At 54.4% G+C, this 24,192-nt stretch overlaps 3 protein-coding genes across 9 annotated transcripts; 1 reads left to right on the top strand and 2 right to left on the bottom strand.

Annotated features, from left to right (window-relative positions):
* Window positions 1-365: 365 nt before the first annotated feature.
* On the bottom strand, window positions 366-3,691 carry LOC147194227 (ATP-sensitive inward rectifier potassium channel 1-like). Of its 2 annotated transcripts, none has more exons than XM_086130920.1 (2): window positions 3,575-3,691; window positions 366-1,971 (listed from the first exon to the last, which is right to left on the bottom strand). In XM_086130920.1, the coding sequence occupies exon 2, from the start codon at window positions 1,958-1,960 to the stop codon at window positions 812-814; it is 1,149 nt and encodes a 382-aa protein (XP_085987046.1). In that variant the 5' UTR covers window positions 1,961-1,971; window positions 3,575-3,691; the 3' UTR covers window positions 366-811. The 2 variants fall into 2 exon arrangements, with proteins under 2 accessions (XP_085987046.1, XP_085987047.1); XM_086130921.1 differs by lacking the exon at window positions 3,575-3,691 and adding an exon at window positions 2,544-2,747.
* Window positions 3,692-4,317: 626 nt separating this feature from the next.
* On the bottom strand, window positions 4,318-8,525 carry foxred1 (FAD-dependent oxidoreductase domain containing 1). Of its 3 annotated transcripts, none has more exons than XM_086130916.1 (11): window positions 8,043-8,519; window positions 7,659-7,879; window positions 6,870-6,980; window positions 6,674-6,792; window positions 6,500-6,594; window positions 6,245-6,346; window positions 6,088-6,164; window positions 5,804-5,964; window positions 5,582-5,711; window positions 5,189-5,293; window positions 4,318-5,113 (listed from the first exon to the last, which is right to left on the bottom strand). In XM_086130916.1, the coding sequence occupies exons 1-11, from the start codon at window positions 8,173-8,175 to the stop codon at window positions 4,859-4,861; spliced, it is 1,509 nt and encodes a 502-aa protein (XP_085987042.1). In that variant the 5' UTR covers window positions 8,176-8,519; the 3' UTR covers window positions 4,318-4,858. The 3 variants fall into 3 exon arrangements, with proteins under 3 accessions (XP_085987042.1, XP_085987043.1, XP_085987044.1); XM_086130918.1 differs by having other exon boundaries at window positions 4,966-5,113; window positions 6,245-6,398; window positions 6,866-6,980; window positions 8,043-8,525; XM_086130917.1 differs by lacking the exon at window positions 6,870-6,980 and having other exon boundaries at window positions 8,043-8,521.
* On the top strand, window positions 7,815-23,921 carry LOC147194229 (short transient receptor potential channel 4-like). 4 transcript variants are annotated; one of them, XM_086130911.1, is made up of 18 exons: window positions 7,819-7,886; window positions 8,054-8,128; window positions 13,869-13,924; window positions 13,986-14,239; window positions 15,814-16,029; window positions 16,405-16,623; window positions 16,830-16,970; window positions 17,139-17,315; window positions 17,390-17,590; window positions 19,601-19,937; window positions 20,527-20,666; window positions 20,761-20,961; window positions 21,059-21,180; window positions 21,435-21,630; window positions 21,701-21,895; window positions 22,122-22,163; window positions 22,439-22,528; window positions 22,790-23,921. In XM_086130911.1, exons 5-18 carry the CDS (start codon window positions 15,871-15,873, stop codon window positions 23,213-23,215), a joined length of 2,646 nt encoding a protein of 881 aa, XP_085987037.1. In that variant the 5' UTR covers window positions 7,819-7,886; window positions 8,054-8,128; window positions 13,869-13,924; window positions 13,986-14,239; window positions 15,814-15,870; the 3' UTR covers window positions 23,216-23,921. The 4 variants fall into 4 exon arrangements, with proteins under 4 accessions (XP_085987038.1, XP_085987037.1, XP_085987036.1 ...); XM_086130912.1 differs by lacking the exon at window positions 13,869-13,924 and having other exon boundaries at window positions 7,815-7,886; XM_086130910.1 differs by having other exon boundaries at window positions 13,869-14,239.
* Window positions 23,922-24,192: the final 271 nt, after the last annotated feature.

Genomic DNA, 24,192 nt, shown 5'->3' on the forward strand with positions numbered 1-24,192 from the left:
TCTTTGATTTTTTTTTCAATAGTCCAATCGAATTTTAGTCACAAATCAGATGAAAACGTTCCCCGATGCTAATTTGGTGATCGTAGTGCTTTGCCGCCCTCTACTGGCCATCGGTATACGCCACCGCTTTGCGATACCCCAAAAACAAATTCAGTGTCATTCATGAAAAAGAACCTAAAGTCCATTTCATTGTGGGCGTACGCATTTTATTGAGTAACGTCCCTGAGTCACGAGCGACCACCAAATTTCGCTGCGTCCTTCTGACGGCAAACAAGGACGTCGATCTGTCATTGAGCGACTGTTTCGGTGGCATTAATGACAAAGTGCGAAAAGCCCCCGTGAGTGTGAGTGATCCCCCGCCTCCACACAGTGCAGTTTTTTTATTAAAAGCGACTCAGACGTTAATCTTCTCAGGAGGAACCCGCTGTGCCGTTCGCGATGAATGCCCCTTTTCATTGCTGAGGAACTTTCAGAGTTCGGCCCGAACGAGTCACACTAAATATCTCGGGTGAAATATTTGGCTCGAAAAATCTTGCGTGACCAGATTCTAAATCCAAATAAATCCTTGTGGAACAGGACCAAGTTCTCAGATCTCGCGTGAGGTGGTCAAAGTCGGTTCCGGTTTTAGTTGGACTTACTCGGGTGACGGATAAGAATGTTCACGTGTTACGTGAAACTGCCTGTCGAGTTTGACCCCGGACCTGGTCCTAAATCTGACCAGATGGTCCCTGGGCCGATTTTTGCGTACCTTTTTTTTGTGTGTGGGGGGGGGGGGGGGGTTCCTCCTCCATAGGCGAGAAGGACGAGGCCTTCACATCTTGGTGACGTCTGCGGCGTCGTGAACGTCCGTGCCCTGGAAGGCCAGGTTGTGGATGCCAATATTCTGCTGGTTCTTGCGATTGTCCTTGTGTTGGTTGTGCAGCTGGAGCTCGGCGTCCGCTTTGCCCTCAAAGCAGCGGGCGCAGTGCGGCGTCGCCACCCGCACGCTTTTGGAAAAGTTGGAGAAATCCACGCGGTACTTGCCCGTCTTGGTCTGCGAGATGATGGGCAGGAAGCTGTGGCCCCACTGCATCTCCTGGGGGGTGTAAGAGGTGCGCACCTGGCAGACGGAGCTGGTGGACTCGGCCGTGCCGTCCAAGAAGACCACCAGCTCAAAGTCCTGATGGGGCAGCGTGTCGGCCGAGATCTCGTAGAAGGGGCTGGCCCGGTCGATCACGTGGTAGAGCGTCAGGGGGCAAATGAAGAAGAGGTTGTCCTTGCCGGCGTCCACCGTGAAGTGGATGTCCAGCTGGTCCAGGATGAGGGTCTCGCCGTCGGCGGTGGTGGTGGTCTTCAGGAGCTTCCCGTAGATCTGGCTGCCGATCAGAAGCGTCTTGCGCAGGTTGGCCACGCGGATCTGGAGGCAGAGCTTGCCGTTCTTCAGGCAGATGACGGCGGCGTCGCTGAAGCTCACCGTCTTGGCGCGTCTCTTGGGCAGGGAGATTTTGGCCAGGATGACGCCGCACATGAAGCTGTTGATGAAGACGCCCGCCATGGACTGCAGGATGATGACCGCCACCGTGCCGGCGCACTGGCCCGTCGGGGCCCGCCCGCCGTAGCCGATGGTGGTCTGCGTCTCCAGCGAGTAGAGGAAGGCGGTGGTCAGGCTGTTGACGTTGGCGATGCACATGGTGTGGTTGGCGCGCCGCGGCGCCGACATGTCCCCGTTGCTGCGGGCGATCCAGTACCACAGCAGGCTGAAGATGAACCAGCTCCCGATGAAGGACGTCACGAACAGAAGCAGCACGAAGCGCCAACGGATCTCCACAAAGGTGGTCCACATGTCCACCAGGTAAACCAGGTGGTTGCCGGGCTCCCTCTTGCCAAACTCGATGTTGCAGCGGCCGTCTTTGGTCACCAGACGGCTTTTGCGACCCGGGTGCACCTTTGGCTGGATGTGACCCTGGAACCGCTGGAACATCCTGCAAATACCTTGCGGGGCGGGAGTGGGGGGATTAGATTAGGATTGCGAGCGGAACGCCTTCCGCGCGCGGGCCAAACCGGTGGCATCTTGGTGACGCGGCAACAATTTCGAGTGCGTTGAGGAGCTTGATTTGGACAAAAGTAGTGCTTTGCTGCCGTCGGGTGGCATTATCGGCCAATTGGAGGTGGCCGATGGTGCCTGACTGTTGTATACGTCATGATTGGAGAAAAAAAAAAGAGTGACTATATTGAAGGAAAGTCACTTCTCACGGGTTCTTTTTGGAACGATAAACGACCGTACGGTTGTTGAATCCTTGAGTGCAACTTTCAATTTCCGGATATCGGAGTGCAGGGTGAATGTTGCCAAATCTTGAAATCTGCGCCGTTTTCGATGAACACTTGAGGCCCCGCGCGCGCGACGCCATTTCGCCGCTACACGGAGAGGATTATTATTATTATTACGAAGCGTATTGGGCCAGGGGCCGAACGCGACGCGGGCCCCGCCAATAACGGATTGCAATGTCATTTTTGGGCGTGTGTCTGGCACCCGCGCAGTACTTGCGGCTCACGCTGGAGTTTACCTGCCATGCGCGCTCCCTTGAAACGGATAAGGACGAGCCGGGAGCCGCGAGACGGTGTCCACACTTTCATTCTTATGCCAAAAAGGGCCGTGAAAAGTCAGGACGGCCGTTGCGGGAACCGCCTCGGCGTCGGCGAAGACCTTCGTCTTTGGACGTCCGAAAGTGACGTCATCGCGCGTGCCTTGATCAAGACGATGAACATGCGAAGTTGACGATTTGACAACGACGACCAGGGACCCTGAAAGCGGGCTGGGGGACTAGGGTTTTTTTTTTGGGGGGGGGGGTGCCTGGAGGGAGGGGGATTTGGGGGATTAAAAGAAAATCACCCCCCCCCCCCCCCCTCAAAATTGGGAATGACGGAATCAAACCCCGGACTTCTTCTAATCACCGTATCGCCCAATAGTTTCATTAAAAAAAAAATAAAAATTAAACGGATTTCGCTTGCATGCATCATTTCACTTTGACGTTCGTTTCTAAATAAAACGATCAAAGCCACAATTTAGCACTCGCTAACAAATACTGCAATTGTGACTTGTCCAAATCGATATGAGTTGAAATAATAATGGACTAGTTAGTACTGAATATGTCAAAAACTAAAAAAGCACAAAGGTTTAAAAAGCCCGAGAAATGCATTACTTTTGCGATACGCCGAACTCACAAGTATTAGCAATCTAAATTTGCAGTCCACACGCATGAATCCAAACGGAGCTTTTTTGAATAGCTGCGAATGTTTGCTTTCTGCTATTGAGCATTTTGCGCAACCCGATCATCAGATTAAAAAGGAAGCGGGGAGTCCCAATTAACCTGCAACTATCAAATGGAAACCCTTCAGACTGTTATTGACGAGCTAGCGCCAAAATCTCGAGTGTTTTTTTAATATATGTTAAGTTTCCGATTCAGCGAGCACCAAAAAGTTGCGCGATAGTGGTGAAGTGTGAATGTAAAGTTGTAAACTCGGCCAAGGTCAAGTGCAGCGGCCGCTCTTTCTCCGCAGAAACGCGCGTTGAGGAAAAAGTTTTGTTTGCGCATACCTGAGTGTGGCCTTGTGCTTTCCGTCGCTGCCTTTCTTCCAGCAAATGGCCACTGGGCAACGATTTTAAGACACACTGCAATGTCCTAATCCCAGCCACATGCCAGCAGCGCGTACGGTGGACCGATTACATGCGCACCAACCAGACGGTGGTTGGGGGACCGGGGGGTGTTGCCTCACCCCCCCCCCCCCCTTCCACACTCCATCGTCACCAGCGAAAATATTGCTTCTTCCTGTGTGCCGTGAATGTAACTTGGTTGACATTCTTCACAAAGTCAAATTCTCCCCATCCTCGATTCAAGATAAGGTTCTACCATGAGGACGTCACCCCCCCCCCCCTTGAAATGTGCCTTCATTTCACATGACAGAAAACAAAACTAGAGCTGGCTAACTCATCATCTTTTTTGGGGGGCGGGGGGCATTTTGCAATGTATCTGCAAAAAAAAAATAAAAAAAATCTCACAGTGCGGCTCCCTCGCACATTCCAAATTGAAATCCTCTTCTCTTCAGATCGATCGGACCCAGGTGGGACGCCACGTCGGTGGGCTCCGCGGTTGGGACGGACGCCTCTCGCGTCAACGGCTCTCGGCTTCGAATTTCGGTGGTGGAGATGATTGGGAAACGGCGGGGATAGGAAGTCCCTTAGCCGTTGAGAGGAGAACGGACAGCGCCAGCGGGTGAGCACAACCTCGGCGTGAAAAGATGATTCCGTCCCATACGGAACGAGGGAGACCCGACAAACACTCTTTGGCCAAAGCTTTATTCTGCGTGGCTTTTAGCTTGTTTTCAAACGTCAGCGCCATTAGGTCAGCTGTGACTCATTTCGAAAATCATATGAACAATACTTAGCTCAGCATCGCTGCCGATTTTATTGGCCCCGCTACCCCGTCGAGCGGCAAGCGTGTCACCTCCAAACTGCCAGGAGAGCGTTCCGACATAGGGAAGTATGACTCGTTCCGTTTCCGTCTAAAAAAGTTGGGGAGCAACAAACGGTGCCGACTTGGATGCGCTTTACCGTCGTCAGCAGACAACTTGCCAGTCTTGACTACTTCGCGTAGGTTGAGCTTTCCAATACTGGCAAGCCGATCATAAAATCGGATCTCTTTCCTCGAAATTTGTTTTTGGGGTTCATTAGGGCTCCCCCCCCCCCCCTGTCAAATATTTGAACGATCAACAATTCCAGCACTGATTTTGTTGCATCAAATGAGATGAGAGGCACGTGGGAAGAGCAGGAAATATTTTGTCTGCCCGCGGCGCTCACATCCTACCGCGGGATCTGCGGCGACTAGATAACGTTGCTCTCCAAGAGGGGCTCGCGTTCGGCGATGCGGCGGAAGCCGAGGCGGCTGAGGTCCAGCGTGGCGAAGCCCCCGTCCAGGATGAGCTCGGCGACGGCGCGGCCCACGGCGGGCGAGTGCTGCAGGCCGTGGCCGCTGAAGCCCGTGGCCAAGTACATGTTGCTGACCAGCGGGTGCGCGCCCACGATGCCGTTCTGGTCCAACGTGTTGTAGTCGTAGTAGCCCGCCCACGCGCTCCTCACCTGGCCCAGAAGCGGGCAAAGGCAAATCAGCGCCTCGCATTTCGGCGGCGGCTTTTTTCGCCAACCGCGGCTTACCTTCAGTTTCTCAAAAGCGGGAACGCGATGGGCCAGTACGGGCCAAATTTGGTCCTGGAAGAACTGGTGGTCCACTTGGAGATCGGCGACATCCGGCTCCTCTCCCTGACGCCACACAGAGCCGCGCTTTGATTACGCTCGGCTCCTTCGCACCCTCTCCTCCCACTTTCTTGCCGATCGGTAAGTGATCAGCGAGTGAAGAACTTGTTCGCGATGGCTGCTTCCAAGCCAAATGGCGGACTGCCCGAGTTCTTTGGCCCTTTTTTGCGCGACCTCTTACAATCGACGTGGCGAAACCGCTGCCGCGGGCTGATTTGATTTCAAACTTCCGAATGACCTTCCGGCCCAAGTGCAAAACTTTGACTAGGAACGAATTGCGTAAGTTGTCCAAACCTCGTCGGGCGACTTGCCGGCGATGTAGTTGCCTCCGAGCCCCTCCCTCCTGAAGTAAACGCCCGAGTGGTCGATGAGGAAGGGCGCGTCCAGTCCGGGCCCCTCAGGACAATGGAACACGTAGACGAACCTGAAACGCGGTCAGACAACTCCCAAAATGCACCGTCGACCACATCGCACACAATTTACTTTTTTCTTTTTTTTTTTTCTCCTTCTTGTCACCTTTTCCTCGGTTCCACGGGGAGCGGGATTCCCGCCAGCGTGTCGGGGGGTCCGAGCCCCACTCCCAGCATGCGGGCCACCTCGGTCGAGAAGGCCCCGGCCGCGTTGACCACCACGGCGCACTCCACCGGCTGGTACTCCAAACTGCGAGGCATCCGCACCTGACGGGTCGCGCGGCGTTCGCGAGGAGACGCGCGACGTTTTTGAGCGAGCGCGCAGAAGGTTTGTCAACGTGCGGGAGAATCTTGCGCTCGAATGCGTTTGTTTGTTTCGTTGGCGCTCACTTGAACCGATTTGATCCGGCGCAGCTCCAAACGCTCGCCGTCCTCGGTCGTGGCCTCGTTGGAGGTAAATTTGAAACCTGGGGGAAGAGACACCACGTTGACACCGAGACACCCGCGTCGCGGCTCGTTTCACGTGTTGCGGCGAGCGTTCGGCCACCGGTGACTTCTCCGCAACACTGGACGACGCCCATGGAGAGGGCCTTCCTCCTGAAGGCGTTGAGCAAAGACCACGGGTCCAACCAGCCCTCGTTCTCCACACCTCAACGCACACACGCCAGCGCGCAGTTAGGACCGGGCAATTCTCTCCGACGCTTGACGGACATTTAAAAGATAGTTGACGATCGGAAAAGGAATCGAACGCGTGACCACCGGGCGTTTTCAAAGAAACGCTTTTGACGACGGGCGTACTCACCATACGAGGCAAGCGCCACATCTCGCGTGTTCATCCAGGGAAACTTCTCTCGGAGTTGCGTCGGCGACAGAAGCGACACTTGCGCCCCGGCAGCCCTTGCCAAAGACAAGCGGGTGAAAAAAAAAAAAAAAAACGGGGCTCGACGTTCGACCGCAGAAGGCGAGGCGAGCCTACTTCTGCGTCTTGTAGTTCTCCTCCAAGACGTGCGCCCCCTTGTGGCTGGCCAGGAACATGTAGCCCGCGTGGTTGAAGTGCACGTCCACGGCGTCCTCGTTCGGCACGCCCAAGTGCTCCTGCGGAACGGGACTCCCTTTTACTTGCTCGCTAGACTCGTGAAGCGGCCGCGTTGGCCGCCGGGATGCCGACCTACGTTGATGTTCCTCAGGAAGTCGGCGGAGGCCAGCGACAGGCGGATGTTCTCCGGCAGGGAAAACTGCTGGCGGATGCCCCCGGCCGACAACACCGACGACGCCTGCGAGTACTGACGCCGGAGTGCGACAAACGGTAAGTGCTGCTTTCGTTATTTCAAGGTCGGCATTTTTAGAATTGACCGTCACTATCGTCGTCGTTACTTTGAATGTATTTTTTTTTTTGACGCGAGTCTTTGAAAACCACACCAGAAATTCAAATGTATTTTGATAATTAAACGCATCTATCTTTGAAAACATGGCCCAAGTCAAAACGAAGCTCGCTCCTTTTGTGTCGGTAATGCTCCTCAACTCACGTCAACCGAGTTCCTTGGCGCAAAGACAACACGGGATGCGGCACTTTTGTGTCAATGATGCCACCCGATGTGTCAATATTTTTTTGGGGGCAAAAAAACAAACAAATAAGGAAAAAATGTCTCAAAGCGTGTGTTATCGAGTCCGTTTTGATCACAAAAAATACGCAAGTGTCATGAAGAAAGTCTTCCAATTTGGGGAGGTTGTACGACAGGGATGTCCAGCTCCAGGCCTGGAGGGCCGCCGTCCCGCCTGTTTTTCGGCCCTCCCGGCTGCAGCGCACCTGATTCGGATGATCAGCTCGTCAGCCAGCTCTGAAGCAGCTTGAGAACGTTCCTGGCGAATCAGGTTCGTTGCTCCCGGGAGAGCCGGAAGGAACGCGGGCAGGACGGCGGCCCCCCCCGAGGACCGACTTTGGACATCCAACTTGCACTCACCGTCATGTCCTTCTCGACAACGACGACTTTGAGCCCCCCGCGGATGCCCTCCTTCTTCTTGAGCCAGTAGGCCACCGACCAGCCCACCACGCCGCCCCCCACGATCACGATGTCGGTCCTCTCCGGAGGGAGGTTGGGGTTGATCTCCAGCGGGCTCCAGGCGCTGCCCGGCGCGGCGTCCGCCACCTTCCTCCTCGCGGCGGCCAACTTGGCCTCCAGATCTCCCAGGTAAAACAGACACATTTTGAGCAATACTTGGTTTTAAGGTCAAAGTCCAGAGTCTGTTAATGAATGGTTCGGAGATGCGCTTTCACACTCATGAACGTACTGATCACTTTTTGCTTATTTGCTTCCATCTATGTCAACTTGCGACGGTGCCCCAACCTTTAAAAAAGTCATTCCGCAGCGGCGTCCCGATGCTGAAGCTTCGGCGGAACGGAACGAGTCCACACGGCGCGACCTGTGTGAAGGTGAGCAGAACCCGCACGTTCGCACGCACGCTGCGCCACGTTAACATCGCGCTGCCTTCGCTACCTCACACGCTCGAGGGAAGCTTGCAAATGTGCCGAAAACATTTGGGTGCGGTAGAAATTTGCAATTTGACAGAAACTGGGTAAACTCGCTCGTTCTGCAGAACACGACCCACGTTTGGAGAAAACACTGTTACGATGAGGGTCTTCAAAATAAAAGCGCAGTTTTGCTGTCCCCCTCTCACACTCGAACTTTTAAACTGAGAATTAATTTGAACAAATTTCAATCGGCTACTTAGCTCACTTAATATGATCAAAATCATCAACCAATTTAAAAAAATCCACATACAAGCAGAAAGTTGCCTAGCTTTGAAAGGATCGCCACGGAACCGTACGAGTACTTCCGCGAGCTTCAGGTCGTGCTGAACCAACATTGTCACGTGACCAAAATTGACCAACCAGGTACAGCAAAAGCCGGACGTTATTATACGACCGCAGTTGACAAAAGGTGGAGGTGATAAAACGAGATTTGAAATATAAACGATGGATGTGTGGTATCTGCCAGTTTCTCAACATCTAAAAGAAAATAGAACTTTTTCTAGATGATTATTATGTGGAAAATTGGATACGGCGAGTGAACTATACAAACAAGAACAATTCTCGTGTGAGGCGAGAGGGGGCGGCAGATAGCTTGCCATCAATAGATGCGCAAGGTGCTGCCTTGAAACCCGAACTCCGGTATCGCACCCTCTTTTGAAACCTACTTGAAACCCCTACTTTGAAACCCAAACTCTAGTTTAAAGCCCCAATTTGAGCTCCTACTTTGAAACCCTAACTTTGGTTTCAAACCCCAACTTGAAATCCTACTTTGAAACTAACCCTAGTTTGAAAAACTCACTTGAAACCTCAACCCAAGTTTGAAACCTCGCTCTGAAACCCTAACCCTAATTTTAAAACCCTACTGTTAAACCCTAACAGTAGTTTGAAACCCAGTTTTAGACTCCCGACTCCTAAACCCAAAACTCTCAACGACAAATCCAGTATCAAAACATTTGTTGCATTTTGTAAATGTCAAATAAAACACTTCTTGAAATCAAATGATGTATTGAAAGAAGTGGTATCTACTCCGCTATATGCAAGCACGCTGGCATTCGTGCGAATCCAATCGGCTCCTTGGCACCGCAGCCTAAACTGTGCAGAAGCTGCTTTGTCGGCAGTGTGGACGAAAGCGAAAAGGGAGGCGGCTGACAGACATTGATGACTTTGAGTTGCAATGCGGACGCTTTTGCACATTTCTGCAGGCTTTGGCCCTGAAACGACCATCGCGCTATCCAAAGACCACAAACAAATGGGGGGGATAAAAGCACAAAAGATGAAAGGCTTGGCCTTCATCCTGCCTGGGGGCCGTTGAGGATGCTAAAAATGGCGGCGACGGCACTGGCACTCAATGAAAAGAACTCATTAGCATAGCAAAAGCTGCTGCAGTCGGCTAAAAATCTCACTTTTGTCCCGGATGCTGTAATCAGTGCTAATGCGAAAGTGTGTGTGTAATTGTTGCGCATACAAACGCACACTGCCATCAAGCATGTGCGTGGGATTTGCGCTCATATTGACGCGATTGCTTCGTCACACCCTTCAGTTGCAATTCCGACGATCCGCAGGAGAAAAAAAGTCTAATAACAACAAATGCTAACTTTTCACGCTACTGTACCGCGTGTACAGTAGCGTGCAACCAAGCGGTGACTTTCCAAACTTGATTTCCAGCAGCGCGACCCTCGAGGTTGTTATTGTTTGAAAAAGCGCTCCAAACATCTGGGGAGCCGCGCGCTAACGCAAGAGAGTAGTCTTCCATAGCTTAACACCGGGCCAAAAGAACTCCCAGCCAGTCCCCACAACAAACCGTTTCTTTATTCTTAAGATAAGATAAGATAAGATATCCTTTATTTGTCCCACACTGGGGAAATTTACAGCCTCCAGCAGCAAGAATGTAGGCAGAAAGAAGAAGGAAAAAAACAAACAAACACCGTTCAATTAAGTGCAATATAAATGCAAAACGGATGACGCTTTGTATTTGAGATGAGCCAGCTCGTCACCTCTGTAAGTGGGGGGTGGAGGGGGGGGGCACCTTGCGGAGAGAAAACTCATGTTCTTGTTCCTTCGGTCATGAGCTCAATAACCTGAGCTGGTGCTACTTTTCATCAAGCTGCGCATGCAACTTAGTGTGCTGCCGTGAACCGTCAACATGATCTGAGGAAGAAAAAAGGAAAAAAGACCAAAAACAAGAATGAGGGCTCGCTTGGCATTTAATAAAAAGTAAAACGACGGAAAGGTCAGCTCGGTGAGGCGGCGATGAGGACGCTGGCACTTTAATACTTTCAGATTTTTTTTTATTATTTTTTTTTTTTTGCTGCGCATTTGCAAAAAAATCCCATTTGATGCTCCGTTTAACCGTCTGCCACTGAAACCGAAGCCAATCTATCCACACGTCGACATTTGCAAGGGATGAGAGCCGCGCAATTCAGAGAGACCTCAAATTCAACATTGGGGCCTTTGGTTCTGTACCGTAGTGGGGGCTCCTTCTACAACGGCACACCTGTTGGTCATCACGTCATTCGTAGGACGCCGCCGATTTCAGACGGTTAGCGCAGCGCAGCGCCATCCCGGGCACGTGTCCTCCTCGGGTGGTTGTCAGGGCGACCACTCGCCCAGCCATCTCGTCCTTTTATGCACCTGGAAAGAGATCGAAAAGGCCGGGCGGACGCGCGCTCACCGTTGCTCACGGTCGCGTCGGCCGGCTCCGTCGCGTCGGTCAAGGACAGCGGCCGACCGATTGGAATTTGCCCGTCGTTTCTCAGCCGGATCATACGCCGCTATTGCCGGTCTGAAGCGCGGAAGTAAAAAGATCTTGTTATATATTCACAACGTTGCCTCGTCAGGAGGTTCATGGTGCTGGAACTTGGTGGGGCGGCGGGGGCCGAGATTGCGGTAATGAGTTCCCGAAGCCAGGGGACGAGTGTTGCCATGGCGATGGAGGACCCTGGCCGGGTCAGAGCGCAAGCTTTGGATTCTTTCAACACAAGTGGCTTCTACCTGCGGCGCTTAGTATGCAGGACTCTGATAAGACCCCCCACCCCTTCCACCCACACACGCACACGCACACCTTAAAAGAAAAGACCGGCACTTTGATACGCAAGTTGAGGTACTTTTGAGGCAGGCAATCTTGTGTAAACTTTTGCCGGCTTGTGTTGGAGTCCCGCTGCTACCCTTTTTGACTGATACTTGTCGCTGCTCGCTGCTGCTCACGTTGACTTCTCGTTTTCGGTATCTGGATTCCCCCTAGAACCATGTAAAGCAGAGGGGTCCAAACATTTTCGTCCAAGGGCCGTCGAGAGAAAAATGGAAGGATGAAGGGGCCACTTGAACATTTTGAAAGAGGCTCAAGTCGAGAGAGCGATTGCACATTATTTGTGTCGTGGAGTTCATTTCATCAGCTTTCTGTTCAAAGGCGTTAAGGCAAATAGTTGAGGATTTTTTTGGGGGGGAGGGGGTAGAGAGGGGGGCAGCAGCCCTCTATCTCACAGAGTAGATCCGGCCCTGGACTCGGCAGCAGAAATACTTGGTTGTTTGAGTGCCTTTTCCCTGGAAAATGGCCGACCCCCGCCTCCTTTCCGCGGAAGTCGCGCCGCTTTCATTGGAGGTCAACTTTGAGAGGCACTCGGGAGACGCCTCGGCCATTAAAAGCGGGACAAGCGGCAGCGTTGCGCTGATGACGTGTCTACCTGATGGGGATCTTGTTTCAATGTCGGCCACCATCATTCGCCTTTTACGGCAGAAGAATTAGCTGCCGGGCTATTTTTAGAATCGATCATGTTTTGTTTTGTTTTTCTTCTCCCACCACACGCACACCGACTGGCGTGCTGCAAATAGCTCCCACGAGAAAGCCAGCTCAGGCAACGCTTCTGGTCGGCTCCTTCCGTTTATTGATACCCGAGCTGACCATAATTGGCTATTGATTATCATGCGCGTGATTCACTGCCAACAGCCGCCAGGGCCGCACTCTTCACAAATGACTCTTTGCCGCATGATTCATTTTGTCCCTTTTACCCACTCCGACGGCGCCCCCTGATTGATCTTGGCGTGTATGAGTTTTAGCGGTTTCTCATCGTGATGCACTGACGGGTCATCCCGAATGACTGTCTGCATCGAAAGGCATCAGCGTAGATGGATTGGGGTCGGGTCCGCAACGGAGACGACGACCCGGCTTTTGGAGTCGCATCTGCCGGGCGTTAAAAGCGTACCGTGGCATTTGTGTTCAGGGCCCCTTGAGACTCACTGAAATCGCACGCTTGTTTTTTTTTTTTTGACTCGATCACCGTTTTGTGGCCTACTCCAAAAAGCCTCCAGCCAGCATTTGCATCGATTTTTACGCCGGATTGAGTGTGGCTCACTCGACTGAGACGGCCCTCGCGAAAGTGGCTAAAGATCTTTTAGCGAGCTATGGACACTTGACCTCATGACGTCACCTTTGATTCCGGGGATGGTCATGTCCTGCGAGACCCGCTTGGGAATGTGGACCGGTCTTAATGGCTTGGCACCGTGCTGGTTTAGAAATGATTCCTCTGCTCGGAGGCCATACCGTGAAATTCATGGCAATGTGGCCTTTGAGGATTGGAGTGTCATCTCCGGTGTCCCGCAGGGATCGATGCTCGGTCCTGTGTTGTTCAGTAGGTCAAGGCTGCCCCCCCCCCCCCCCCCCAAGAAAGTCTCTGGGATCCATTTGACTCGACTCACCCTCCTTGTACTGTAACTGCTCAGTGTGGGCGGAGCTTGTCAGCAAAGTTTGACAATTTGCCACGAAAAGGCAGCAAACCCTCCAACAAGCGCTGATCTCGCAGTGTTTATCGAGAAGAGACCTTCCATCCTGACCTACATTCCTCCCACACAAACACTCTCCTCCTCAGGCCTGGCCTGCGGATTGTAAACGGGCCAGGCGGACAGCGAAGGCGGCGCCAAAATGAATTGGCGACGGCAAATGAGCGAGACATTCGCCGTCGCCGGTTGATCGGGACAGGACGCAGAGGCAGAATTTTTTTTTTTTTTTTTTGCTGAGGGTCACTTGTTCATGTCATTTCCACCTTTCTGCATTCATTCATTTATTTTGTCGGGACAGTGCACATGAATAAACGGCGTAAATGCGCCGCACTTAGCATGAATGCTAGTTTTCAGCCATAGTCCCAAGGCAGGTTTCTAAATTAGCAGAGTGAGACATCAAAGTTGAAGACCACAATGACAGAAATAAAAACCAAAGAGATCGTAAAAGAAACAAAACAGTTGCAGTACTCAATTCCAAGACAAAAAACGTTTCAGTTTTTTTTTTTGAAACGCGGAACGGCACAGGCTAGTCAACCGATCCGATTCCCGATAATGATGTCGCTTCACAAGGCCCCGCCCCTTAAATGGGCACATCCAACAAACGAATACATCACCGTACAGACCTCATAAACCAGTTTGTTTCTTCTCGCTCTCTTTTCATGGCGTTGCATATTTTTCTTGATTAAAAAATGTTTGCTTTTTCTGATCCCCCTTTGGCGAAAACCCGCCCATTTCATTTCCGTCGATTTTGGATGGAAAAACGAGGAGATTTCCCCCACGCTTGGACTTTTTCAGCCTCCTCATTCTTCTTGTGCTCCTTTTTCCATCAACATCATCATCATCTTCGTCTTCTTCTTCCTGCCAACAGGTGGCCGCAAGCGGGCGGGCGCGCGCACGCGGGCGACAGGCGCACTTTGAACTGCGGTGAGGGGACTGCGTCTCTCTCTCTCTCTGTGTCTTTCTTCATTTCACTGCGTCTCTCCAGCGCTCCCGATCCAAAGTCGTCTGCGAGCGAGTTGCGATCGAGCGCGGCGTTCCGCTGGCCTTGCGACTCGCTACCAAGTGTCGCGGGCATGAGGACGACGGACATGATAACGATGAAAAGGAGGAGGAGGAGGTGGAGGGACGTGTGGGCGTGAGGGATCCCGCATCAAAAACGTCCCCCTGTGGAGAGCATTCAAAAAAAGCGACCGGCTGAATTGCTGCCGGCACGAAGTTCCCATGTGCAACATCACTAAGGTGGGTGCTCTTTTTTTCCCCTTCCTCCTTCTCCTTCTCATCACCCTCGCCTCTCCTTTTTCTCGCTGTCATGATTATAGAGAATTTGCACTCCCGGTGCCATGTGCCTCAAAAAAAAAAAATGTGCACGGACCATGTGACACACGTGCACATGCACGCACAGAGACATGCACGGTGTAACTTTGACCAATGCTAATTAGCGTTTTTAGTTCTTGCGTGTCTTCCCCCAAGCACTGCAGTGTGTGTTGGTATAATCCCACTCCGAGCCCAGTAAAGTGTCGTTATTATTTTTTCCGCACTAGCCCTCGATACCAAAGGGACGGATGGGGGGGCTGCAGGATGAAACGATGCAGATGCTGCGCTCATATGCGGCTTCATTACACATACACGTGCCCGCGTGCGTGCATCTGCGAGTGTGCGTGCGTGCGTCCCAGAAGTACATTCGTGTGATTATGCTATGGGAGAAAAGCTCATCGATGTTCAATTGGAATGCACGGTACCGTTTACATTGTCCATTCATGTTCCAATCTGGATCAAACGGCTTGTTTTAAGTCTTATTTCATCCCCGGAGAGCTGCAACTTTGGTGGATTTTACACCTATGCCAACTCGACAACTAAACGGTTGCTCAGCTGTCGGGTTTGGTTGGTTCCTGGAACAACAACGCCAAATCCGATCGTGTCGATAAACGCCATTCTGCTGACAATAATCCAAAAATGGATTGATTGCGTTTTGGCAAAGATCCTTTTGCATGGAGACGGAACCCGTTTCAAATACTGGCGGCCTCACCGAAACAAGACTGTGACGCTTTCGTTGCCTTTTAAGGTGCCCGCGCTGCATTAATGACTTGACTTTATTGCTCACTTTGTCGCCCTCGGAGACGTTTCCTTGTTAGGACGCTTTGCCACCGAGGAGGGCAAAAACAAAACAAAACAAGTGCTGGAAGCATCTCGGTTTCACAGCTGCGGTCGCCAGGCAACCTCGGGCGCTGTCAATCAATTTAGCAAGCTAATGGTGTTTACTTTCGGACAAGGTTGGCCCTGCCTGTCAATCAGCTCTGGCCCCGGGGCCGCCGGCGGCTTCGGCTAATGTCGTTACTAGCGTCGCTAATTGTAATTAGCTTCGTGGAGACCGAACCAAAAAGGATTACGGCACTTAGCCTTCATGTCGATGGCTTCTTACTGCAAGCGTCCAACACATGAGACTTGAGCATTGTCTCAGTTTGATTCTTTATTTTGGAAATTTGTTCCGCGCCTGCACTGTACCAGGTGACTCATGGGGGTGGGGGGGGGGGGGGCGCTTTACTCTTCTTTTGGACAGTTTGAGGAACTTTTTGCTTATTTTCCAGTTTCCAGTTTCTTTTCGGTGCACACAGGGCTGCTGTTGCTAGGCAACCGCTAACGCTGTCAATCATCCATCTTCCGATCCGCTCGTCCTCACAAGGGCGGCGGGGCGTGCCGTAGCCTATCCCAGCCGCCTCCGGGCAAGCGGCCGGGTCCGCCCTCGACCGGTTGCGAGCCAATCGCAGCGCTGTCGATCAAAGATTTTTAAAATTTGTGTCCCCTTCTGGCTTCAGGACGACGCCCTCATGCCCGGCGGCGCCCGTTAGCGTCCGTTAGCGTGAGGCGGGGCCATGTCCCAGCTGTACTACCGGCACTCGGACAGCTCGTCGTACCGCGACCGCATCCCCCTGAGGATCGTGCGGGCCGAGTCGGAGCTGTCGGCGTTGGAGAAGGCCTACCTGGGCGCCGTGGAGAAGGGCGACTATGCTAGCGTCAAGCAGGCCCTGCAGGTGAGCCACACTGGGCGACGCCGCAGGACCCAAAGAACGTTCTGAATAAATCCTTAGGTACCGAAAATTTACACACAAGCGCAGTGATACATTTATGGTAAGAGTGAAAGGAGTTTTTCAAGGTATGAGGTGTCGTTTGACCAATTAAAAAAAAAAAAAAAAAGACATCCGTGGAAGTGACCGTAGCTCAGAAACCAAAAGCAGTCCCGAAGCTGTACGACGTGGGAAAAAAAAGAACATTGAAAAAAGTCCGTTTAGCGTCACGCTAACAAACTTGATAACGCCGTCGACGAGCGTCGGAAAGACGGAGACGGGCAGACTCAAAGGCGCATATTCTTTCTCCCCGCGACGAAACTTTGGCTTTCTGCCTGGCAGGAGGCCGAGATCTACTTCAAGATCAACATCGACTGCATCGACCCGCTGGGCCGCACGGCGCTGCTCATCGCCATCGAGAACGAGAACCTGGAGATCATCGAGCTGCTGCTGAGCTTCGGCGTTTACGTGGGCGACGCCCTGCTGCACGCCATCCGCAAGGAGGTGGTGGGCGCCGTCGAGCTGCTGCTCAACCACAAGAAGCCCAGCGGCGGCGTGCAGGTGAGCCATTTCCGCGGGACCCCCGCTTCAGGGGGGCGGAGCTTGGAAGGAGGTTTCCGAAACGGACAAAAAGAAAGGAAAGCCCGCTGGCGATTTTCCTTTTCGGGCGTGGCTGAATCCAGACGACTCCCTAAAATTCTGCAGCGCCTCCCCCTCGCGAAGGCCGCCCGCGTTGCTAACGAGGCGTCGCGTTGCGCCCCCGCCAGGTCCCTCCCATCCTATTGGACAAGCAGTTCTCGGACTTCACGCCGGACATCACGCCCATCATCCTGGCGGCGCACACCAACAACTACGAGATCGTCAAGCTCCTGGTGCAGAAGGGCGTGTCCATGCCGCAGCCGCACGAGGTGGGGGCGCCCCCCCCCCCCCCCCCGAGACATCGCTGTTGTAGCTAATTGTCAGCAATTGGCCTATTGGAAGGTCCATAAAGTAGGAGGAGCTCCGGGGAGGGCTCATCATTCACTGCCAAGTTGAGCACCGGTGTGTGTGTGTGTGTGTGTGCGCGCGCGCATCAGGTCCGCTGCAACTGCGTGGAGTGCGTGTCCAGCTCGGACGTGGACAGCCTGCGGCACTCGCGCTCGCGCCTCAACATCTACAAGGCGCTGTCCAGCCCGTCGCTCATCGCGCTGTCCAGCGAGGACCCCTTCCTCACCGCCTTCAGGCTCAGCTGGGAGCTGCAGGAGCTCAGCAAGGTCAGCAAAAGCGCTACTTTTGTCCAAAGGGGCTTCAACCGGCACGTCCCGGGCGCCGCGCCGCCTGCTTGCAGGTGGAGAACGAGTTCAAATCGGAATACGAGGAGCTGTCTCGGCAGTGTAAGGAGTTTGCCAAAGACCTGCTGGACCAGACCAGAAGCTCCCGAGAACTGGAGATGATCCTCAACTACCGAGATGACGTCAACCTCCTGGAGGAGGAGGGCAACGGAGACCTGGCCCGACTCAAGTTGGCCATCAAGTACCGCCAAAAAGAGGTAGCCGTCACGCCGGCTCGCGTTCGCAACCTCGTCGAGTCGTCCTCGTCGTTGGCTTGCACGCTACCGTGGGACACGACCCCCCCCCCCCCCCCCCGACGTCATCGGCCCGTCGTCTCGTAACCTTGTCGCGCCGGCGCCCGCTTAACCCGTGACGTCGTCACCTTCTCCCCTCTCTTGCCGGCGTCGTCATGCCCCCCCCCCCCCCCCCGCTAAACTCGCGGGTCGCCCCCGCAAATGCGTGCGCTCGCAACCCCATGACATCGCCGCATCGCCTCAGTTCCTCATCACGTCATCGTCGTGATTTTGGCAGCCCTCCGCGCCCTTCCGGGTTGCGTGTTTTGGCCTCTTTGCTCGACAGCAAATCAATTGGGACTCCCCGAGCGGGAAACGAAACCCCTTTGGGGCTCCTTTCTCAGGCCGCATCCCGTCGATGCTACGAGCTCTCATAGCCCCCCCCCCCCTCCCCGTGCAACACTCGGGGCCCGGCCGGAAGAAAAATGTCAAGCTGAGTCCCGAGGAGATGCTTTATGACCTTCTGGAAAACACTCAAATGTCGGCTAAGTGCGAGGCATCCGTCGCGTTGAGCGAGTCGAGGTTCCGAGAAGGCGGCGGTCCGTCGTCAAAAGTGTTCACACTCCAAATGGCGTCACGCGCTTGGAGTGAAGATCGCTGGTCCGGACGGGACACGAAACGGCAAGTCAGCGCACAGTGAGTCCAGTAGAAGCAAAAGCGGCAAATGAAAGTGAATCCCAGCGAGCCCCCCCCGGGCGAGCCGGCGGAAGATCATCTGCGCTTTTAACGCTCATCTCATCGTTCGCCGCTTCCGTCACACCCTGCGCGCGGACTAATCGCAAGCATCTTCGGCTTCTCTTTTCTTCTGAGGTTCCGCTTCTAATTCCACCGCCGTCCGTTTCGGCGGAACGGCCCCCCCCGCCCCACCCCCCGGGGGAGCCGCGCTCCGTTGGTTTTGAAGCACGTTCGGGGAAAAAAGTGAACCCGAGCGCAGAGGAAGCATTCATTTTTCCTGTTTGTCTGCTTTGGTGACTTCTGCGAGGAAAGCGAGAGAAATTGCACGCCGACTGCTCATTTCCTCTTTGAAGTCGGCCACGGGAAGGCCGGACTGGAGCCGACGAATTAAAACGTCCGCCCCGGTGAATGAGTTGACCGCCCGCTCTTGTAATCTCCCGCGTTGCAACTGGATCACCTCGTGCGCTCAAAAGATCCGGACCAGGTCGTCCTACTTTTCGATGTCCTCCCCCTCGTAGAACAAAGCCGCCGCCGCCGTACGGCTCCATTTCATCAAAATCGTCTCTGACTCGACGGCGGCCGTGTTTCACACCCGCAGACGTTTGAGGCTTTGCTTTTCACTTTTCTTCTCGACTTTTGTGACATTTTTTTACATCTCCAAATGTGAGTCACTCCACCGCCGCTCGCACGCACGCACGCGCACTCAATTTAGGAGCCCTTGTTGCCATGGTAACCGGGCTGCAGAGTTGGCACCCGACAATGCGGGTCGACGCTTCGCGGCTCTGATCTTGCGACTCGACGTCGTCACATCGCGTGTGTTTTTGTGTGCGTCGATCGCAGCCGTGCGCCACCTCAAAGCGGTCGGGAGCGGACCGCCGCCGAGACCCGCGCCATCTCAAACGTGGCCGTCTTTGATTTAAAAAATGGCGCCGGCGCCGGCGCCGGCCTGGAGAGATCTGGTTTTTATCACCACGGCCGGATCCGCACCATCTGGCCCCGCCCCTGAACTGCGACCGCACATGTGCCCGGAAAAAAAAGACAGAACCCCAAAAGTGGAGAAAAATCTGATCGTGCCGAGCCCTCCTATTCCACTCCAGTCCTGGAGGTGGCAGTAAACCGCAAGCCGTTTTCAGCAGATCCGCGGCAAAAAAAGGGTTGCTCGGGCGCGACCGGTCCGGCGGCACCGCGGGCCGTGCCGCTCCTCTCCAGCCCCGTTGGGGTCGGCGAAGGTCACGTCGTCCTGATCTTTGCCGTTTTCAGTTTGTAGCGCAGCCCAACTGCCAGCAGCTGTTGGCGTCGCGCTGGTACGACGAGTTCCCGGGCTGGAGGCGGCGCCACTGGGCCGGCAAGTTCCTGACGTGCGTCTTCATCGGGCTGCTGTACCCGGCGTTCGCCCTGTGCTACCTGGCGGCCCCCAAGAGCCGCTACGGGCTGTTCATCCGCAAGCCCTTCATCAAGTTCATCTGCCACACGGCCTCCTACCTCACCTTCCTCTTCCTGCTGCTGCTCGCGTCGCAGCACGTCGTCACCACCGAGCAGGACCGCCAGGGTCCGGCGCCCACCACCGTGGAGTGGATGATCCTGCCCTGGGTGCTGGGTGAGTCGGCGGGGAGGTCGGGGCCGCCTCATGACCTCGCGCCGTGCCGCGTCATCCCCTTACGGCAGAGGCCGGCAAACTACGGCCCGCGGGCCAAATCCGGCCCGTTGGTCTTTTTAATCCGGCCCGCCGAAGGTCGGTACACGATTAAGGTTCGATGTCAAGGACTGCATTCATTTCATTTGGACTTATGTAATGACAGACATTTCAACGCCAGGTGGCACAGTTACTTGAAGTTGCAGAGCACAGGGAGGAAGGGGGAGACGATACGGAAGCCCGCAGTAGCGCCGAGTCAAGCAAATCCCGTTCGATACGAATAATATAATGTACTCTTAAAGTCTGAAAAACGAAAAAAAAGAAATCCAATTAATATTATGTTGAATTTAGTTCACCCTTTTGATCCGGCCCTCCGTCATATTTTCTGGTTCTCATGTGGCCCTATGCAAAAAATAATTGCCCACCCCTGCCTTACGGTGTCGGAATCCCACACGGGATCCTCGTCCCCGGCGCAACCTGTCCGAACGAGACCCCTCGGATCACGTCAAGCGGCCGGCAAGCTCGCGTCCGACCTCGCGTCGCGTGTTCGCAGGCTTCATCTGGGCCGAGGTCAAGCAGATGTGGGACGGAGGTTTCCAGGACTACGTGCACGACTGGTGGAACCTGATGGACTTTGTCATGAACTCCCTGTACCTGGCCACCATCTCCCTGAAAATGGTGGCCTACGCCAAGGTAGCGGCCGGCGCGGCTCTCCGGCGGACTCCGGTCCACCCGCGTCGCGCTCACCCGTCGTCGGTCCGCGTCTCGTCTGCCCCCGTCGTTGCAGTACGGCGGCAGCAAGCCGAGGAACCAGTGGGAGATGTGGCACCCGACTCTGGTGGCCGAGGCGGTGTTCGCCATCGCCAACATCTTCAGCTCCCTGCGTCTCATCTCGCTCTTCACGGCCAACTCCCACCTGGGACCGCTGCAGATCTCCCTGGGCCGCATGCTGCTGGACATCCTCAAGTTCCTCTTCATCTACTGCCTGGTAGCCCCGCCGCACGGGTCGCGAGACGAGGGAGACGCTTTGAGTTGCGAAATCGCTTACCCCCCCCTCCCCTCCCCTCCCCTCCCCGCGTGCACAGGTTTTGCTGGCTTTCGCCAACGGGCTGAACCAGCTGTACTTCTACTACGAAACCAAAGCCTCGGATGAGAGGGCCAAGTGTAAGGGCATCCGCTGCGTGGAGCAGAACAACGCTTTCTCCACGTGAGTCCCGAGTCTCGGGCTGCCTGGGTGTCATCCCGCCCAATCGCCTCATCATCTCGGGACGTGAAAAACTCAACCCGATCGCTCGATCTCGTCGTAGATGTCGCGTCTGTCAATGTCACGATCCCCGATTAGAACCTCGCTAAGCGAGAAGCTCCCACGTTTTTTGTCTTCTCGTTCCCTCAAAGTATCGAATCACCTGCGGATTTCATCGCCTCCGAATCTCAGGTCCCCTCCTCCAACCTGTCGCGCAGGCTGTTCGAGACCCTGCAGTCGCTGTTCTGGTCCATCTTCGGCCTGATCAGCTTGTACGTGACCAACGTGGACGCCGACCACCAGTTCACCGAGTTCGTGGGCGCCACCATGTTCGGCACGTACAACATCATCTCGCTGGTGGTGCTGCTCAACATGCTCATCGCCATGATGAACAACTCCTACCAGCACATTGCGGTGAGCAAGCGCCGAAGCCTCGCGCGGGGCCGCGGCGCTGAACCCGCCGGCGCCCGTCCCTTCCGCTCAGGACCACGCCGACATCGAGTGGAAGTTTGCCCGCACCAAGCTGTGGATGAGCTACTTTGAGGAGGGGGCCACCCTGCCGCCGCCCTTCAACGTGGTCCCCAGCCCCAAGTCCGTCTGGTACCTGGTCCGCTGGCTGAGGGCGCGAGCGTGCCGGGGCGACGGCCGCGCCCGACGCGACACCGTCGGCACGCTCGGGGTGAGGGAGCCACTCGGGGACTCGCCGCTTTCTTCGGGCTTGTTGTTGTTGTTGGCTCGGAAGAAAGATTCCCACCGCTTGGTTCGGAAACAGTCGGGAGGGTTTCCGAGCAGGCTTTGGATTTCAAAGTCGGGTGTCGGAGCTTTAAGGCGGAGGCTGTCCAGTCTCAAGGACCGGCGCTCTTGCCGTCGTGTAAAGAGCACGTGTGTTTGTCTCCCTCGCGCAGAGGCGAGCTGCGGAGAACCTGAGGATAAATCATCAGTACCAGGTAAGCTCCGCCCCCTTTGGTCTGTCTGCATGCGTGCGTCTATATCGGTGCCTTTCCATCTGCTGCCGGAAGACGTCAGTGATGAGTCATAGCGCCACTCGGTGGGGTGTAGAGTTCTATTTGTGCGCCTCTGTGGGGGGGGGGGGGCATCTTCTTTCTCTTTTTCTTTGCCGCTCGCCATTTCTCTACCGCTTAACGGGCCGTGACGTCTCCGCGGAGACGGGCGGCGCGTTGACGAGGTGCTGATGGCCTCTCGGTCGGACACGTGCGCGCAGGAGGTGCTGCGGAACCTGGTGAAGCGCTACGTGGCCGCCATGATCCGAGACGCCAAGACGGAGGAAGGCCTGACGGAAGACAACTTTAAGGTGGGCCCCCCCCCCCCCGCGCATCGTTTTCAGGAGCGTTCGCAATGACAAGTGTCATTCTGTGACAAAGTGTAAGCGGCGTGCTACGCAAAAGCCTTTTTTTTTTTTCTTTTTAAACCCTGTAGCCAGATTTGAAGGACACACTGTAGTATGCCCAAAAAAAAAAACTTAAAAAATAGACATCGACAGAGTGTGACGGCCACAGAAAAGCCTGAAAAGGAATCACCTGTGAGCTGGAATTGAGCGTGTGTGTCGCGACAGGAGCTGAAGCAGGACATCTCCAGCTTCCGCTACGAGGTGATGGGCATGATGAAGGCGGGGCGACCGAGCTTGCAGCGCGGCGCCCGCGGCCCGGCCGAGTCGGCCCCCTTCAAGATGGCCGCCGGTGCGGCGGCCAAGAGCAAAGCCAACCGCTTCAAGATGGCCGCCTCCCTCCTCCGGCGCATGCCGTGGACCCCCGAAGCCCCGAACGGGCTCCCCAATGGCGCCGGCGACTTGACCGCATTCTGCGAGCGACATCCCCTCGGGGGCGGCCACCGCCGATGGCGTGACGCCCGCCAGGCCGGGCCCCCGGAACTCTCCAGAAAAATGTACCCGCTATCGGAGGAGGCAGAAGAGGACGAAGAGGGCCCGACCTGTCCGGGCGCCGGTGGCGTGGCGGAGCAGGAAGACGAGAGCGTGGCCTGAACTTTGATCCCGCCCCTCGAAGCGGGTCGACCTTCAACGGGAGCCTCGAGGATGCGGTGGCGGTTTGTCGTGCTCAGTTTCCACCGAGCACTGCGGTCTCGTCTTGCACCCGCAGCACGTTTTTTTTTTTTTTTTTGTGTACGGAAATGCAAAAGTAGCACAGATGAGTGGATGGGTACGGAGGAAGCCACGGCGCCGGCCACAGAATCGGTTCGATTCCAAGTGCAACAAGTGTTAGCTGAAATGCTAACAAAGGCTGAAGAGCAATGCGCTCGTTCAAATCATTTGAATCCCCGTAGTCGTTTGCTCAACAGAATGCATGACAAGGAGTGCGCATGGCAGTGAGTGTCGGACTAAATGTACATGAGAGAGCGAGAAAGAGCGAGTGTTTATTCGAGCAGAATCCTGTGGCGGCATGAATAGTCTTTGCCTTACTTAAATTTTTGAGTGCACTTTACTCGGATGAGTTAAATTTCTCGATTCCTCTGGTCGTTGTCCGTGGTTCTTTTCTATGCAAGCAAAAGATGGGAGGTGGGGCTTTGTACGCCGACCACTAGGGGCGCCCTTTCCCACGCCAAACCGAGTCGAGCAGAAGGAGCGCCTTCCCGACAACTTGGAGCTTTCCCTTTTTGCCGGGACTCCTCACCTGTTGATTGTTGTCAAACAGTGACAAGTCATGAAAATAAACGTGGGCGAAAAAAAATCACATTTGTCTCACGTGACGGATCACAAACGCGTGATCTCAGTACTTCACAAGGAAAAAGGTCCCCTTGCTTGACGGAGGAGATGAATGTTTTTGATGCGCAGCTGTCCCATGAATTATTTTTTTCAGATTTTGGAAAAAAATCTGAAGTTGTGGGGAAAATGTATACATAAAAGAAAAGTCACACAAATAAAAAAAACAATGAATAAAAAAATTCATATTTCACAGTAAAAGTCGGGCGTTTATAAGGTGTAATTTGACAAAGCGGAATAAA

This window comes from Hippocampus guttulatus, chromosome 15, assembly GCF_054856545.1.
Source record: "Hippocampus guttulatus isolate MCC_2025c chromosome 15, RoL_Hgut_1.0, whole genome shotgun sequence".
Taxonomy (NCBI): domain Eukaryota; kingdom Metazoa; phylum Chordata; class Actinopteri; order Syngnathiformes; family Syngnathidae; genus Hippocampus; species Hippocampus guttulatus.

Bases quoted from the DNA above. Each gene is read 5' to 3' on its own strand.
- LOC147194227 (XM_086130921.1), bottom strand. From the start codon at position 2,613: ATGAAAGTGTGGACACCGTCTCGCGGCTCCCGGCTCGTCCTTATCCGT. The intron at 1,972-2,543 runs GTAAACTCCAGC...CCGCCCCGCAAG, and splicing joins CAAGGGAGCGCGCATGGCAG to GTATTTGCAGGATGTTCCAG.
- LOC147194229 (XM_086130912.1), top strand. From the start codon at position 15,871: ATGTCCCAGCTGTACTACCGGCACTCGGACAGCTCGTCGTACCGCGAC. The intron at 20,962-21,058 runs GTAGCCCCGCCG...CCGCGTGCACAG, and splicing joins TCCTCTTCATCTACTGCCTG to GTTTTGCTGGCTTTCGCCAA. The intron at 22,529-22,789 runs GTGGGCCCCCCC...GTGTCGCGACAG, and splicing joins TGACGGAAGACAACTTTAAG to GAGCTGAAGCAGGACATCTC.
- foxred1 (XM_086130916.1), bottom strand. From the start codon at position 8,175: ATGTTAACGTGGCGCAGCGTGCGTGCGAACGTGCGGGTTCTGCTCACC. The intron at 7,880-8,042 runs GTTGGGGCACCG...TTTACCTGGGAG, and splicing joins GCGGAATGACTTTTTTAAAG to ATCTGGAGGCCAAGTTGGCC. The intron at 5,965-6,087 runs GTGAGCGCCAAC...GCGACCCGTCAG, and splicing joins GCCGGATCAAATCGGTTCAA to GTGCGGATGCCTCGCAGTTT.